The 18,444-nt window shown below is 41.5% G+C and overlaps 1 protein-coding gene across 1 annotated transcript in view; it reads left to right on the top strand.

Annotated features, from left to right (window-relative positions):
• The window catches only part of MRPS31 (mitochondrial ribosomal protein S31), a 37,417-nt gene extending 33,503 nt beyond the window's left edge, over positions 1–3,914 (top strand). Inside the window, exon 7 of the mRNA XM_073342659.1 lies at positions 3,017–3,914. Within this exon, the coding sequence (XP_073198760.1) occupies positions 3,017–3,282 (266 nt within the window). The 3' untranslated portion in view covers positions 3,283–3,914. The remainder of the gene's footprint in view (positions 1–3,016) is intronic.
• Positions 3,915–18,444: the final 14,530 nt, after the last annotated feature.

The following is an 18,444-nucleotide window of genomic DNA, read 5'->3' as shown; positions in this document are numbered from 1 at the left end:
ATGCAAAAGTTCTACCAGTCGTATGTTAGCTGCTTCAGTAATTCTCCAGTTAAATGGTTTTGGCTCAACTAAATGCCAAACTGTGAAGCTATCACACATTTTTTCTAGTTCCTTCCTAAATTGCAAGTGCTCATGTTTTGGGGTTAGGAAGGAACACTATTACTGGAGAAAAATAGAAATTATTTAATTTAAAAAGGGGGGGGGCAGAAAAGGGCAAAAAATGTTGGCCAGCATTTTTTAAGATCTGAAAAACTTATTTGCCCATTTCCAAAACTCTGATCAGGTTTAATATCTATACTTGGAACTAGTGACTATAGAACCCTACCAAAAGTACCCTTGAACTTCTGTGGAAAGCTACTCATTGAGTGTATAGAACACAGAGGACTTACAATGAGAACATTTTCTTCTGTGTTTTTATGTAGTGCTTAGCACAATGGGTCCTGGTCCATGAGTAGGGCTCATAGACACTACAATAATACAAATAAATAGTAGTGATAATAATAGTCACTGCCTCCGTATTTCACTGTTGCATTGTTCAGATTCTTTTAATAGCAAATCAGTCAATTTTTCTCAGACTTTTATGACCAACAGATTACAGGAATAAGGGGACCCAAGAATCACGAACAATAACTATCAGGATTTTCTGATTCAGGAAACCATGAAGTATTGGGGGAGAAAAGGGGAATTGGAACCCACTGTAGTGATAATTGGAGGATTCCTAGTATTCACAAAGTGGATTTGAGTTTCCAAGCCCAGCGAAAATATGCCTTTGAAAGCCAATATGATCAGTGAAGAAAAAGTTAGCTTCTGGGAAGGGGGAAACATCTGGTTTCTTTGTCAAGGACAAGGGAGATAAAGGTGATGGGTAGCTGGTATTGATAAACACTGCACATATTACTGATGATGCAGTGTGGGAAAATGGACATCCTTTTCCAGCTTCTTCAGGAATTGCAGTGTCTGAAGGAAAAACAGGAAAGAAACCATGGTAACTTTGCGAGTATGGTATACAAGTTGAGAGACACTTCCATGCTACAGTGCTGTGCTGCTGGAGGTTTGGAAGAAGCTGACATGCCATTAATCCTTACACTAATATGTCTGTCTTTATTATCTCACTTTAATTTTGATGATTAAGGTTATTGCCAAATGTCATATCCTGGTTAGTATCTAAATAATTTGCACTCATTTCTGTGGTACAAACTTCCTGTATTTTATTACCTCGAAGTATTTACCTTTCTGATAATGCAGAGAGAGTTTTCTTTACTATGATATAAGAAAGAATGAATGTAAGCCCTGGCTGGGATGATTTAATTGGGGATGGGTCCTGCTTTGAGCAGGGGGTTGGACTAGATGACCTCCTGAGGTCCCTTCCAACCCTGATATTCTATGATTCTAAGCCTACATATAGTAGTAAAAATTCCAGTCTTCAATATTATGTTCTACTAAGATGGCATGCACCATGCTAATGTACAGAGATGTTTTTCATCATAGGTCACTCTGGTTCTAAGGGTTTTGGCTTGTAAAAGGGTTAGGTGTATTGGAATCACTTAAATACTTTTAAATGTTCTCTTCTAATGTGGGGAAACTGTAGTGCTTATTCACGGCTATGTGGAGGACTAATAACACTCATGTGACGTGCAAGCTTCCACAAATAACGCTGCCAGTATCTCTGTTACAGTACTGGTCATTGGCATAAACATTTTAGGCTTAATTTTGCCAAATTGCTGGGTTTGGGATGTAGGCAAATATCCACTAGATCTTTAACTTAAGACCGATAGTTTAAAAAAAAAAGTGAAGTCTAGTTCATCTATAAACCAACATTTTACTGTTCTGCAGTCTTTACAAATGTATTACAGCATTCATGATAGTTAATTTTATACCTTATCAAATAATTGCATTAATTAGTGACAGGTTTGGGTTTTTTTAAATCAACTGAAGGGGGGGGGGAAAATCTGTGCAGTCACAGACCCCAGTCTGTCTTGATTTCTGGATTGGTAATATGGCCAAATCTCATGGTATTTCTGAGACAACCCCCTTTTTTTTTTTCTATTCATATTTGAGTTTGTAGACCTCAACATCTTACACTTTGATTTGTGTGTCCTTTGAACACTAGTGTCAAAATACAGAGCAGAAACCAGTGAAATCCACTGAAAAGAGGACTAAAATCACTGCTTGATTGATCTGAGGCATTTTTGGTGAAAGGTCTGTAACAAACCACTATGCCACATAGCTCTGAGATGGAATGCTTTTTAATGTAGTATTTTTGCATTCATCACTGCTAAAGGTAACATCTGACAAAACTTTCAAAATCTTAATTGTGTGTACCTCAACCTATTTGTATTTTTGTGATTGCAAAAGTCTGGAAAGAGTTAAAAGAAGTATTTGAAAATATTCCCTCTTTCAAATTTAATAGTAAAATACCTAAAACTGTGTGAAATATAATGAACATATAAGCATGGAACTCATTCAAGTAACAAATACTTTCAAAGGTAGACTTGTTCCGTTTGAACTACCTTGTGTTTTTTTCTTTAAACCATTTTGCAAAGTTATGCAACCAGTATATTTCTTATTACAAGTAAATGCTCAATTCAGTCTTTAAAAAATATTGCTAGCAGGCCAGCTTTCATAGCCCATAACAAACCAGTGTTTGCATATAATGGAAGAACAGGGTTTTTTGCTAAGGAAATGGATTTCAGAGTCAGGCTTCAATGGCATTACCAAATATGAAATCTAGGTAAAAATTGCCCTCTTAAAGAGAAACAGAAAATGAAAATGAAGAGTTGTGAATGTTGGCATGACATCTTGTGCACTGAAATCTCTCCTATTTGGGGAGGACAGAGGTCAAAGTGTGTGGTATTGGACCTCACCACAGTCCTCTTCCATTCTACTTTTTCTTTTTGTGTACAGCACTGAACTATTAATTCTACCAATTAGAAGGAATTTACATGCAAGACTTAGTGAACACAGACAAGACAAACTGAAATTATGATATAACAGTGTTTTGCAATTCACCTTCTAGGTATTGAAGATGATGTTGAATTTCATGAACATATCTTTCTGGATAAATACCTAGAAGACTTTCCCAAGCAAGGACCTATTCGCCACTTCATGGAACTAGTGACGTGCGGGCTTTCCAAAAATCCATATCTAAGTGTTAAACAAAAAGCTGAGCATATTGAATGGTTCCGGAATTACTTCCAGGAAAAGGAGGAACTTCTTAAAGAGATTGATGATCATGAGAAAGAAACAGACGTTAGTCTTGAAAGGAGGAGTCTATCAAAGTAACAAGTGATCACTTAAAAAAAACAAAAAAACAATTATAGCATTGTGTCAGTGCATAGTAAAACATTGTTAACACCTGATTTGAAAGATGTAATTGTGTGAACTTTTTAAAAAGAAAGCTAAAATTCGCCATTCTTTTCATTTATATAAACAAAATGGAGGGAATGGTCTGCAGCTCATAGGTTGTATATAGCAAAAATATCATTAATTCTGCGGTACAAATTCACTGATTGACTATTTAATTCATTTTAAGCCTATCCAAAATAACCAGTAAGTAGATTTTCTCAGAATGGTCTTTATTTTACTGGTTTCTGCTGCATGCATTTTGGAATTTGGAAACTGTCACAGAATCTAGAGATAAGAAAAGGCCAGTAATGTCGTCTACTCCATCCCCCTGCCAATTCAGGATTATTCCTTGTTGCATATTAATGTTTTGTGTGGTTTATTTTTAAATACGCTAATTGCGGGTGGGTGATTCCACTGTTTCCCTTGAGAGACTGTGTTCAGTGGCCTAACCTGGTTTACCATCAAGAAGTTGTTTGATTTTTTTTTTTTAAACCTTCTTTCCTCTCCAGTGTTCCCTCCCCTCTGCTCTCTGCAGCACTGTAGTATATTAAAATATTTTACACACACAATGGTAATGTACATGTGGTATATTGTCAAACAGCCTCTCCTGCACTCTACCCTTAATTGCAGGGTTACTTCAAACATCCCATATCTGAGCAGCTTCAAACACCTGACGTTTTAAAAAAAAAAAAATTCAGCCTGCCACAAAAATGCCCTAGAACATGTAATTTAATCCCGACAATCATACTGGATCAGAGCTGGCAATATTCAATCCTGCTCCAGTATCTTGATTAAGTTCTGTTTATCTCCTGCCCTGAAGAGTTAGAAATGGGAGGCTCAGATCTTATCAAGAGGCACAGAGTTCTATTACTTTCTTGTTTTATAACCTTGTCTTCTGCTTTGTTGTACGATATTCTGTGGTGCTCAGATGTTCATGAAATAAATGCCATGTTTTCTCTTGGAGGATCCATGTCTGCACAGTGCTCCAAATCTGTTAAGCACATTTTATGTATTTGTCTTGCCTTCCTGTAGCCCTCTATTATCCTTTATTCTCCCTTAACCCAGGCTCTATTTGATGTTCTCTAGGCTACATTTGTCTCTTTTCTAGCATATTTACAGTCTGATAGATTGTGCACTCTCTCTCGCCTCTCCCACACATCACTGTAGGAGCTGTTGGCACTGGTGGTCCTAACTTGTTCTCCATACAGTCTGTTGGCTAGTATTTCAGGTACTTACTACTCCTGAAAGCCATGATACAGGAAGCAATAAATCATGCAATGGAGGCAAAATATTAGCTTTGTCATTGTGCAAATGAAATTACCTTGTGCCTAATCACTTTTTTTAACTCAGTCACAAAAGTGCAAATGAAAGAGTCTGATCACTGCCTTTGAAATCAGAATTTTATTTGACACCCTGTTATCTTGTAGGGTATAGGTAAGCCTGGTTTCATTTCTTCTTACTTTTTCTGCATACTGGCTCTTTTGAAGGGAAGTGGCTTTTAAATAGGAGTAGTGAGAGAAGCAAGGTTCAAGTTCTGCAGAAATCTTCAGAGACTTCCCGCTCTAGCAGCAAGACCAAGCGGTAGCTGTAACAAAAGTATCTTTGGTGGTAGGTTTGTTAAATTTTCAGCTCAGTGCCCAGGTGTGTTTTAGGTTTACAACCTGTACCTTGCAGACTTTCACCTAGCCAGTGATGCTTGGAGCTGTTCTATGAGAGAGGCCAAAAAGAAAACACACTACTGCTTAAATAATTCTAACTGGATTTTTTTCCCCAAAAACTTGGCGAATTGACTGCAGCTACAATAGCATTTATTTCACTTCGAAATAATTTCTTCTGTCTTCAGTGTATCTTGGCCTGCATTTTACTATGGAAGGCAGGAAATTTTCATAGTTTTAATTCTGAGGGGTTAGATGGTTTAGCTGTGTGTGAGAGTACTGAATCAACAGGTGTTATGCTGTGGGAACTAGACGGATGTTATCCCTTAGAAAAGGTATAAAAGGAGCTCAGCACTTCAATGACCTCTCAATGGGAGCTGCAGGTTTTCAGCACCTTTGAAAATCAAGCTGCTTCTGTTTAGACTCCAAATCTGTATTTAAACTTCCTAACTTTAGGAAACTAGGTTGGAAAATATTGGTCTAGGTATGTATGTATCGAAGCCTGATTGGGACTGTTCAAAACAAATCAGCATAGTGCCAGTGGTGATGCTTTTGAGTGTCTATACGTGGAGCTACCCCTCATACACAATGGAGTGTTCAACATTGATGCTCCCAAATTCTTAACTTACAGACATAAAAACTGTCTGTCTTTTGCAACTTAAAATACAGAGTTTGAAATGCTAGTCCTCATACTTGGAATAAAACCACCTTTTTATATTGACTTTATTGGTCCCATCACGGCAATAATCTTTAAACAATGTATTAATTTGTGGGTGTGACATAGTTATGCATTTTTTTCAGTGATTAAGTGGTGTATAGATTAGATTTCACATGTCTATAGGATCTATGTTGAGAGTAGAATACTATTAATTATTTGCCATAGTCTTAAGTTTTCTTTTTTAATGTATGAAGCTGAGGTCTTGTTAATGGATGACTAATGTCCTATCTTTTAGTCCTCTCTAATCATAGAATATCTGGGTTGGAAGGGACCTCAGGAGGTCATCTAGTCTAACCCCCATGCTACCTTAAGAGTCCTGAACCATGTCCCACTTGGGCATCTGCCTATTCTATTTTGTGTGTAGACTGCACTTGTCACTTACAAAAACATTAGTAGTGCAGCAACCTGACCTGGAGCAATGACGGCAGTGATTTTTGTCGTCTGAAAGTTCCAGGTTGAGATTCTCGCCTCCTGGGCTGCCGAAGATGGGGCATGTAATGGAGGGGGACATATTTTAAAAGCAGTGGGGATGGCTGTACCACTGCAAAGCAATACATGTAGGTATTATGGCATAAGCCACAGAGTAGGGTAGTAATTGTATTTTCCAAGTCAATCATTAATGGGCTCCATTAAGGTCTACTTGGGGGATATTGAGGAATCCAGTAAAATGTTAAAAGCTCTGTTCAGCAATCGCATTTTGTGAAAATCCTCTCATTGTGTCCAGGCCTACACCAGATTTGGATAGCTTGCCTTCAGAAGTATTCTTTACCCCAGCAAATACACCCAAATGCTTAATGTCAGTCTTCAGGAGTATCTTAGCATGGTGTGGACTGTTTGATTAGACATTAATTGTAATAGTTTGAATGATTACACTTCTATTTATAGTTTTGACTTTCTGCATGAACTTTCACATTTCAAGATGTGATATCAGAAAAAAACAAATGTAACAGAAAAGCCCAAACATTTGGATCAGCAAGAAGAGAATCCTAACTTTGAGATCTCACCTACCTCTCTCTACTTCATTTTACAACTCCTCACATCTTTCTATTTGTTGCTTTCTTCATGCCACCCCACTTAGTGTGTAAATTACACCTGCTTCCAAGGGTGTGTAACCATTAATATCAACTGAATCTGACCACATGCCTGCTCTGGCACTACAGACATATCAAGTTAAAGATTTCTCAGTAATGATCTCTAGTTATAATTGAAGGATTACAGCAAATGTGATTAAAATCCTATGAATGGATTAACTATTTACTGTATCAACGTGGTAGAACAGGAGCAGTACGTAAATACCAAGTGTGTGAATCCTGCCAGTGTCGTGCATTTATTTTGGTTTCTAAGAGCTGGTGGGAGGAAGATGCCCTCTATTTTGAAAGCCTCTTTGATCTCCGGTTACAAAACTGATGGTTTTCTTGAAACCAAACGTGAACAAACAGCGATTTGTTCTATCGTGTGAGAATTCAGACACCTGATCTCCAGGCCGACACTAGCAGAGAACTTGAGGAACAAGTCCTTCACCAGGTTTTCAGGCACCAGAGCAAACCCCTAATGTAGGCACACTTTATACAAAGTGTAGCTTAGATACTCTGATGCTACAATGATGAGCATGGTATAAGAATCTATATAGAACAGAATACCCTGCTGCACTGGAGTGGATTGTGTCTACTACAGGGGCTTGCACCCATGCAACTATAAGAGTGGTTGTCCTGATGTAGGCAGTATCTTCATGCTGAATTCCCAACAGGCTTCCAGATAGGCACTGAAAAAGATGGTGGCCTGTTGTACTCCTTCTGAACAATAGAAGGAGCTGAAATAATTGGGAAAAGGAGGAGAACAAAATGTTGAATGCTTTCTCAAACTGCCAACTTTTGTCTTAAATCATGCCATTTCAGATGAGGATGACGTTAGTGGTGTTCTGGAGTGCTATTAGTCTCTCTTGCTTCACTGATTGCAGAGATAATCGAGTCCCAATATGAAAATAGCTCTTCTTTTGAAGCTTCTTCTTTGATGATTAGAAGCTTTAAAGTGTCATGAAATTTGCAAATGTGGGATCGAGACATACTTCCAATGATGATTCCAAAGCAGAAAGTCCAGATTCATATAGTTTGATTATAATTATAAATTTTAAAACTTCTTCCCTGACACATTTCAGGCACAAAATGGTGTTCAATATGAGATTTAAAGGCCTGATTGTTAAGGAGCTGCTCGGGGAAGCAGGGGACACTCCCTCCTCCAGTGCCCTGGTTGCTTCCAATAATTACAATTTCCATCCCTCACTTTACCCCAGCCTCCCCCCCTCCTGTTCCCCGTCCAAGCTGTAACATGATTTTTCATAGGTGCTGCAGCTCCCAATGACTTCAACTGAAATTGTGGGTCCTTAGCATCCCTGAAAATCTGGCCCTTGGAGTATTTCCCTCCCGCCATAAGTGTTAGATTTTTGTGAGCAGGTACATAACAAGAGAAGACATGTGATGTGCTGTTGTAAGTGGCTATAGGGCTCTTAAATCTCATAATCCTCTCACCACAAGATGTCAGTGTAGATTTATTTTATCAGATGTAAGGTAGGTGTATTGTTCCCCCTACAGATTAAAACACAAACTATTAGAGAAACAATAGGTTTGATTATGCTGTGGGATTTATTCCCTGTGGAGGAGTGGCATCTCAAGAAAGGGAATAATGGAAGAGATGTGCAATCACGCACTAAAATGGGAGCAGTATCCTTTTTGTAACTGGTGGCACATTTTAACACCGAACAAATGCATCACATACAGTTCAGTTAATGCTGAAATTGGGGATGAATTTTATCCCCATCTTCTCTGAAACAAAATGTTAAAATATTGCACTCGAAAGAAAAAAAAAAGCTGAACTTTATCCATAGTAGAGATGTGTCCAAAATATTTTTTTACTTGCAAGACGTTAATACAGTTCTTGGCTCTACCTCTGACTTCCTGTGTCCCCTTTAGCAAATTCCTTAATTCCTTTGAAGCACAATTCCCCATCTGTAAAACAGGGATGATGACCTTTCTTTTCTCCTACCCTGGGTCTCTTCTCTATTGAGATTGTAATTCCTGCCCTGAAGAATTTATCTATTGCTATGTGTCTGCCCACTGCCTAAAACAGAGGCTCCCATCTTGTATTGTGGTAAACCTAGAGACCCCAACCACATCATGGGATTTCTGTTCACATTTTCACAGCTTGGAGGTTTGGAACCCTAGGAACAAGCTGGAATGACAGTCAAGATTTTGGGAATTTCTATTCTGCCAAATAAAACGGGGGGGGGGGGCATAAAGGAAGAAAAATAAACTGAACAGACTGTTTCCTGATTGTTTGATTCAGAGCCATGTGAGCAAAAGGCAAAGCTCCCATATGCGTCAGGGCTACAGAAGGTCCTTTAGTTGGAAAGTTACATTGATAACTCATTCATGATACAGTAGAATTATTGATATCTTTACAGTGTGGATGCAGAGCTATTGTCAGATTATTCTGCAGTAGAATGGGTGTTCAGGAAAAAACAAAACAAAAGCTAAACACCTATGCTGACATCTCAGTTCCCTCCCATGGTTTGAGCTTCCTCCTCCAAATCAGGGGCCCCCTTCCTGTGGATCTTGCAAATTGCTGCATGAGTTAGGGTTTGCAAGACTGATGCCTGGGTATGTACAGCTGTTGTTAAAACCTACAGTCTTATCATTTAAAGACATTGGGTCTCATCTTCTCATAGGGTGCAGTTGCTTTACATTGTATGGTAATCTGGCCTTACAGCAGGTCTAGGGAAAATCATCCAGTGCAAGGGTGATTCTTAAAGTTGTAGAGCCAGCCTAGGGGCTCCTAGACCATTCTCCCTCTCTGTTACTAGCATAGCAACAGGAAAATAAAAACTGGCTGGAGGAAAAGGGGCTTGTTCTGACTATCCCGTTACAATGCAGAACACTATTGGCATTTTCCATTTCCTGTGACTTTTGACTCAGGAAGTCAGGCCTCTAGAGAGCAGGAGCAGGGGAGTGCAAAGAGGAGCTTTGTGCTGATTTGTACTCTTTGCATTTTAGCTGTAGCCAAGCCTTTGGCCTAGTAAGTTTCCCTAGCAATAGAAATCCTGCACCTCATCTCCAACTCTGGGCCATGCTGTCTCCAGTCACTGGGTGGAGTGGGATGGAAGATGCAAGAATCCTACTCTTTCCTTGCACCCCACTAAATGGGAAAGGAAGAGGCAAGTTCACACATCACTGCCCGCTGGTGGGTGGGAACACATGCTATACCCTTTGTGATGCAATAGGCACACTTCCCCTTGCACGCACAGGAGCTCTGGCAGGCTTGTTGAGGCACAATGCCTCTTAGATCCATCTCTGCAGAGGAAGGGCTGCATCTGAACCGTGCAACCTGGCTGTGTCTTAAGGTAGAGGCAAAATATTTCTCTACCTTTCCAGTATTTCATACCTCCCATCTTTTACGGCCCTATTTTAAATAAAAGTGGAAAAAATGTACATACACTTCCCCACCCCCTTTTTTCTGCTGTTTCCCCAGCACCTGCCACACTGAGCTGTCAACCACAGATGTGAGCGCCTTACAGTGTGTGGGTGGACTGAGATGTTCAGTGCTGCAGTCCGTAACTGACCTTGGTGTTCGAAAGCAGTGGGAACAAGAGCCGAAGAAAGATGATTCATTTAATGTAGTTAGCATTCTAGACCAGTGTGTCACCAAAAGGGGGATGGGAGGAAATCATGTATTTTTTTGTCAGTAGTATCAGATATAGTGGTGTTTTAGACGGGGGGGGGCGGAGATTAATATTCTTACACATTTCTGATGCCACCACTGCTCTTGCACTTATTTTAGGACAGTCATAGTAAGATGCCCCATTTTCCTTGATGGTTCTAACGTGGATAATTCCATTCTGCTTACTTACATTCTCCATGTAGTTTTCTAACCTTCCCCCCCCAACCCTCCCCCCTTTTTTTAAACCTACAGGTCACTTTGTAAGAGAGGGAACCTCTTACGTGGACTATATCTCCTCCCAGTCCTTCTCCTTATATGAATGCATTCTGTGGGCAACCAAGAAGAGCTCTCTGGGACAAGTGCTTGGCAGACCACAGCTTGAAATACTAGGAGATGGTATTCTTTGCTGCTTGCTGAAACTGTCATGCAGTATTGCTTTGCATTGTTATAGAGCTGTCTTGTTCCACTCCACTGGTAGTTATGCTTCATCATCATCATTTTGCAAAGCGACTCTTATAAAAAGGGCCAAATTCTGCTCTTGGATCCATGTGCTTGTTTCTCACTCAGTTCAACATTTGTAAAGTACTTTGGGATCCCTTGGACAGAGGGACATCCTATACGGGTACTGTACTGTAAAATGTTATGTTAATGCTTTCCTTTAGCCACTGAGTAAACAGGGTGTGGGTGTTTTTCTTTTAAAAACAAGAAAACAATCCTATGTTTAAGGGCTAGATTGCAATGCTCACCACATAAGGAATATGTTCAATTACTCAGTGAAGTCAATGGGACAATGCATGTAACTGCTCATCAGCCATAAGTAACAACTAGCCCTAAGTAACCACCTGTTAAAGTGGATATTTCCCTATTATCTTCCAAGTAGGAAGATGAACATTTTAGGCATTTATTAAGAGTGAAAAAGAGGTATTTAACTATCTGACCACTCTCTAGATAGGGTATTAGAAGATACCACACTGTTAAATGGTATCATGAGTTTAAAAAAAAAAAAAAAAAGATGGGGGGGAAGGGTTGCTTTGGGATAGTCACAAGACTTAGAGACCTAAGTCTGGCATTGTTAAACCAGATTTGCAAAGGTATGGGATCAGTAAGTATCCAGATCCTGATTGCGGTACTATCTGCTCCTACCGGTGTAAACTAGGTTAGAACTTCCTATTGCTCCAAAAGCAGAAAGAGCTGCCAGACTCATGAATGGGTGGTTTGGATTAAGCAGCACAGGGGCTCCAGTTTAATCAATTCTTCTGTCATTACAGTACACATGATTTACTACCCAAATAGTTTTAGGAGATAAAGAATGATCAACAAAATTCAAAACAAACTAATTGCATGTGTTTTGCTGGTTGATGGAATATTGGAGGTGCGAGTTCTATGGTATGATGCAATTGGGCCATCCTGAATCCAATAAAAGTTGTTAACTTTACCAGGATGTAACAGAGATGAGAAGGGTTTCCTGCAGCTCCATAAAAGGCAGTGATCCTACTCAAGTTTAATTTTATACTTCCATGTCTTCCATCCCTGAAACCCTGCCCTGCTTTTTAATAAGCAACTTTGGTTGTGTTTTAAAGCAGTTTCCATATATGTTCTTCTACTTTGAGGGTTACACTGGGAGACCCTTTGGTGACTTGTCCCTACTTAGGAGAAACCCTGCCTGAACAACGTGTGTCTTGTGTGTACTGAGATTTTTAGGGCCGTATCTTATTAGATGTAAAAGAGAAGCAATCAAAATGCTTTCACCCACTCCATTTTTTTTCCCAAAAGAAATTCACACCAAAAGCACTCTCTTGGTTTCCTGGGGTCTCCGATTTGTGTGGCCTGTGCATCTTGGCACTTGTACTAAAACCTCTCACTCAGGTGAGTGATCCTACTGAAGGGCTTATGTTCTTATGCATTACTGAAATCAGTGGGACCGTCCACTGATGTCAGTTAGCCCCAGGATGAAACCCCGTTTTGAGTAAGGACTAATCACATGGGGAAAGGACTGTAGGATTGGGCCTTTAGGCTGTAAAATTCTTGATGCAGGGGACCGTGTCGTCTTCCATGTCTTCTACAATGTGAAGCTCATCCTTGGCAATAAACAAAGCAAAATAATAATGGCATCTTTTAAGGAGCTCACCCCCATAGTATCTGCTTTGGCCTGCTTGTCTATGACAAACATGCAGCTGTAGATCTGACAAGAAAATATGTTGAAGAGGGAAATACTGGTTTCCAAACTGCAACTAGTTTTCTCTGCAATTATAATATGCAGGTTCAGTTTCAGCATAACTGTCAGTTAAGCCAGTTTTTCTGCAGTGTGACTGATAATAGCACTTATTAAAACTGAAGCTCAAATACCTAGATTAACATTTTGGCAGCATGAAATGAGAAGTTCTAAGGTTTTGGGCATTTTTAAGTACATGCCTAGACTGATTTTTCATTTCCTACACAAAAGATTAAAGGTAAGAAGGCAGGAGGGAAAGCACAAATGAAATCTTCAGGACAAATGAAATTCAAATGCCAAACCCAATGAGTTTAGCTTTGTTGCAAAAGCAAATGTGTTTATCTATAGCATAGGTTCTGTGGGACTGACAGCCACAAAAACTTTTGTCTGTTAAATGAACAGAGAAGTAGTTCAAGACAAATTTGAATTCCTTGCTAGACTTCGAAATATTTTCCAGCAGGATGACTAGCTAGTGCTGTGGTATAGTGAGCAGACCTTTCACTGCTGGAATGGCATGTTTAAATTTGGCACACGGGAGCAAACGAAATGGGGTTTGATGGTTGAAGCTTAGCCCACAGTTAACAGTAGCCTGCATCATTAAACCACACACGCACATATTGACACATATACAATTTTGGCTCCCCTGGCAGCTTTACAGAAAGAAGCTCATGAATGACTGAGCACTAAGTCTTAGTTACCCGCCTGTTCCCCAGGGGCTGATCACTTCAGGTCAGGCATGCAGTTTGCTTTTGGAATGTCGTAAGGAAGCTTGCCTTGAGATTTTCTGTCCTGCTTCCCAGCACTGTGAATAAACAGAGAGCTTCAGTCCGCCTCCACTGTTACATCAGTCTCCTCAAGCTGCTGCGGCTTCTAAATTCCTGACCCTGAATTTTAACAAAATAAAGATTTTTTTTTCAAGTTTAAATTTAGACCGTAACATTATTTTGGGGTTTAAAATGTGTTCATTCTCATGTCTCAATTAGTTTATTTTAGTAACAATTCATTTTCTCCTTCCTCTCCCCCTGAATATGTCCCCAAAACAGATATGTTTATTCAATTATTCAGTTCAAAGGGAGTGGGCACAGAGCTTTGACCTGCATTACCACCACTTCTTCGGTATTTTAAAATTATTTCCTTAAGAAAAAAAACACCGAACATTTTTTCAGCAATCCGTGTGCCTTCTCCTGCTCCCATTAAAGTTAATTACAGTAGTCCCACCACTTTAATAGGAGCAGGATTGGGCCCTATTTCAATCTGGTGTTCTCCATTCCAGTGCTCTTCTTTCTTTCTTTATTAACTGTATTTGTTCCTACTCCTCAGTCCTCCTCTGAGAGTCCCACCCCAGTGTGACATCCCAATTGGTTGCTGTGGAAATGATTAGATGACAGAGATTTATGATACCAAGTGAGAAATAAACACCAGAAGCAGATAAACTCTAAAGAAACAAAAGTTTAGTGTTTATAGGAATAAAAATGATTTATATCAACTGAGAGCTGCCCATTTAGAAACAATTCTACGTTTTCCATTAAATAGCTGCAAAGCCAGCTTTTGTGATCCACAAAACCCAGGAAGCATATGGAAGTGATTATAGGACAAGCCCAAATGTACCATAGGACCTGGAATCTGCTTTTGGCTGAGGCCCTGATTCAGCAAGGCACATAAGCATGCGCCTAACTTTAAGCAGGTAAGTAGTCAATGGGGTTATTCATGGGTTTACTTAGGTACATACTTAGGTACTTGGCTGAATCGGGTTGAGAGCCTTGACACCCAGCTCACTGTGCCTCATTTTAGGTGCAGTTGGCAGAGCTAGCAGAGTGAAGACCAGTGTTGTCTCTACTGTCCTATTCTGGGAAAACAGTGAGACCTGTTAACCAAGCCTTCTCTACCCTGAGAGAAAGGGGAAGGGAAAATCTGCTACTCTCCTTTTCCAGCCATGGTGGAAAGAACCACAATTTACTTTCCAGTTTTTCACAACCAAAATCAGAAGAGCAAAGAGGATGTGGGGAGAGAAGAAAGGAGAAGTTGAGGAGATGGGGTCTCCATGAATAATTATGTTGGGGTCTACTGAAACCATAAAACCAGACCAGCCATTGGCTGCTTGTAGGATGGTACTTATGTTTGTAAGTAAGGATAGTGTTTACTTGGTTATACAGCAAATATACAGGGCTAAACTGAATTAAATGAGTTTACCCAGGTGCAACTGAGAAATGTGGCCCATTTGTTGTTATAAAAGGACATTATCAAATGTGATTTATATTATTATTATTTTATTATTACTTCTATTGTTCCTGCTAGAGCCATATTCAATATACCATCCTCACTCATTACACAGGCAAAGCTCCCAGTAAGTAAAGAAGGCTAAATCCATCTTGGAAACTGGAGGTTTTTTTCCTTACCAATTTTGGCCTTCTCCATTTAGCAAACATTGCTATTCCCTCCCAACCCTGTTTTCAATGGAGCCAAAGACAGCCATATTGGTTTCCACTCCATTACAAACACCAGGGGATGGGGAGGGGTTAATGTATGCCAAATGGAGAATGTCAAAACTGGTAGGAGGAAAAAATTATAGTCCCAAATCGATGTCAATAGCAGCTAATACGAACTATGATGCCAGAGGGCAAATCTTGGAACAGTGAATATTAGCTAGCTAGCTAATGGAAACCACACCAACAAGGGGAGTTCACACATTGATTTTTCATGGCTATTTATTTTTAGTGGTAAGTGTCTTCTGGGAAAAGAAAGTCTCTTCTACCCAGAGCTGGTGTCAGATTTTGGGACACATGGGTAATGGAGAAGAATACTTCCAGCTGAAGGTCTAAAACTAATAATACTTGATGACACGTGGGTCATATTTACTGAGTGTACAAAAAAGGAGAATATACTGACAAGAGAACCAACCCTAGACTGATGAATTTGACTGAGCTGGGGTGTGAGTGGGACAAAGGACTTGGTTTTTTAATTTGACTAGTCTGCATCAGTTTCATGTGCATGTATCCATTCTACAGTTACACTCTCTAAACACAGAATCTTTGGGGTGAGGAAGGAGGACTTTAGGATATCTGTCAGAGACGCGCTGCCATGGGAAAGTGACATTCCTTTGGGCACAGCCTCACAATTGCAATGGCTAATTGGCTCCAGCACTGTCATGTTAATTCCAGATGTGCCCCTTATGGCAGCAACATTTTCAGGAATGACACTAAATAAGAGGTTTCAGAGTAGCAGCCGTGTTAGTCTGTATTCACAAAAAGAAAAGGAGGACTTGTGGCACCTTAGAGACTAACCAATTTATTTGAGCATAAGCTTTCATGAGCTACAGCTCACCTCATCGGTGAAGTGAGCTGTAGCTCACGAAAGCTTATGCTCAAATAAATTGGTTAGTCTCTAAGGTGCTACAAGTCCTCCTTTTCTTTTTACTAAATAAGAGGGCAATAGCCATTAGTGCAAGGTACTTTGCGTAGGCAAAGTACCTGGCCTCTCCAGGGGGCTCTGATAGGGTTGCCAATTTTGGTTGGACGTATTCCTGGAGGTTTCTTTGCATGCCATAATCTTTAATTAAAGATTAATCTTTAATTTTTGGAGACCCCAGGCTAATCCTGGAGGGTTGACAACCCTAGGCTCTAAATACTGAAAAGCATGGAGCTTACTGCTTGGAACTGATCCTTTCTGCTCTGTCTCAGATGTTAGCATTACATTTGATGTGTTCCAATGTTCCAAAACTCTACATTCACTGCAGCTAGCAAACACTTTGTGGGGTCAAGCGGCCTATATTTTTTTAACGTATGTAACCTGCACCCATGTGGTGTCATGCTCTGTTCTCCTCTAGTGGGGGCTGGAGCACCTAGAGAGGCTGATGAGCCTGTGACAGCCTCAGCTAACAGAGAGGGATCTTTTGGCTCAGGCGGGAGAGGCTCATAGACTCAGAAATTTCAGCTTCAATAGCTGCTGCTGACAACTGACCCAGGGGCAAGGAGTTATGCTTATAAATAACTGAGCATGAGCAGAGCACTAACAACAGGCCATTAGGCTGGCCACACTGATCACATCTCTATTAATTGTAAAATTCTATTAACCGCATGCTTTCAAATGAATCACTAACTGCTAATGCTCTTTCATTTACCACTCAGCATCAGTCTGTGTCTGTAGTGAGAGAAAGGTGTGGTCTACTGCTCTGAGCACATGAGTGGGAGCTGGAAACTTCTGAGTTCCAACACTGACTCCTGCCATGGCTTTGGGAAGGTCACAACTCCCCTACCTCAACTTCCCGCGTTAAAATGAGAATAAGAATGGTGACTTCTACCCCACAGGTGTAATGTGACAATTAATCAGACAGGCCTTGGAAGATGAAAAGCATCATATAGGTTCTATGTACAAACTCCCACTTCTGTTTTGTCAGACATCCATCATGTGATTCATGATAGTCTGCTCATGAGGAGGCACTGGTTGACTACTACGAGCAACAATGACAGTTTTGCACATTCAGATAGCACTAGGGTTGCCAGGTGTCCAGTTTTTGACCGGAACAGCCGGTCGAAAATGGACCTTGGCAGCTCCGGTCAGCACAGCTGATTGGGCCACTAAAAGTCCAGTTGGCGTGGGGCCGGCAGGCTCCCTACTTGGTTCTGCGTGGCTCCCCAGAAGCGGCAACATGTCCATTGGCTCCTAGGTGGAAGGATGGCCATGGGGGCTCCGTGCGCTGCCCCAGCCCTGCCCTGAGTGATTGCTCCACAGCTCCCATTGGCCAGGAACCGTGACCAATGGGAGCTGCGGGGGCAGCGCCTGCAGGGGGAGGCAGCATGCAGAGCTGCCTGGCCGCACCTCCACCTAGGAGCTGAGGGACATGTCGCTGCTTGTGGGGAGCTGTCCGAGGTAAGCACTGCCTGGAGCCCGCACCCTTAAACTCCTCCCGCGCCCCAACCCCCGTCCCAGCTCCGAGCCCCCTCCCACATCCAAACACCCTCCCAGAGCCTGCACCCCGAACTCTCTCCCATGCCCCAATCCGCTCCCTCAAGCCCCCTCCCGGACCCAAACACCCTCCTAGACCCTGCACCCTGAACCCCGTTCTGTGTCCCAATCCCCTGCCCCAGTTCAGAACCCCCTCCTGCACTCTGAACCCCTCTTCCCCAATCCCACCCCAGAGCCTGCACCCCCAGCCGGAGCCCTCACCCCCCTGCACCCCAACTCCCTACCACAGCCTGGATCCCCCTCCCACACCCTGAACCCCTCATTTCTGGCCCCATCCCAGAGCCTGCACCCCTATCCCAGAGCCCGTACTGCCTCCCACACCCCAACCTCCTGCCTCAGCATGGAGCCCCCTCCCACACTCCAAACCCCTCGGCCCCACCCCCGAGCCCCTGCCTGCACCCGAAACCTCTCATCTCTGGCCCCACCCCAGAGGCTGCACCCCCAGCTGACACCCTCACCCCCTCCTGCAGCCCAGCCGCAGCCTGGTGAAAATGAGCAGGTGAGTGAGGGTGGGGGGAGAGTGAGCAACAGAGGGAGGGAGGATGGAGTGAGCAGGGGCAAAGCAATTTGTGCAGTTAGAGACTTGGCAACCCTAGATAGCGCCTTTGCATTAGCTTCTACAACAATATGCTAAGTTATGAAAAACAAATCTTTGACTGCATTGCATTGTTTCTTACAGTGCAAAATGAGGGACAAGTGCCCAGATATGGAGATAAGGTCACAAGAAGATCTGGCTTTTGCAAAAGTCAGAATAGTGATTGGGGTTATTCTTCACTGACATTATAGGGCCTGATTATTTCCTTCCTTACACCAGTTTTACACTGGTGTAATGCCTTTAATTG

This window comes from Lepidochelys kempii, chromosome 1 (assembly GCF_965140265.1).
Source record: "Lepidochelys kempii isolate rLepKem1 chromosome 1, rLepKem1.hap2, whole genome shotgun sequence".
Classification (NCBI taxonomy): Eukaryota; Metazoa; Chordata; order Testudines; family Cheloniidae; genus Lepidochelys; species Lepidochelys kempii.
The sequence above is the reverse complement of the archived record's forward strand: the minus strand, read 5'-3'. Positions and strand labels throughout refer to the sequence as shown.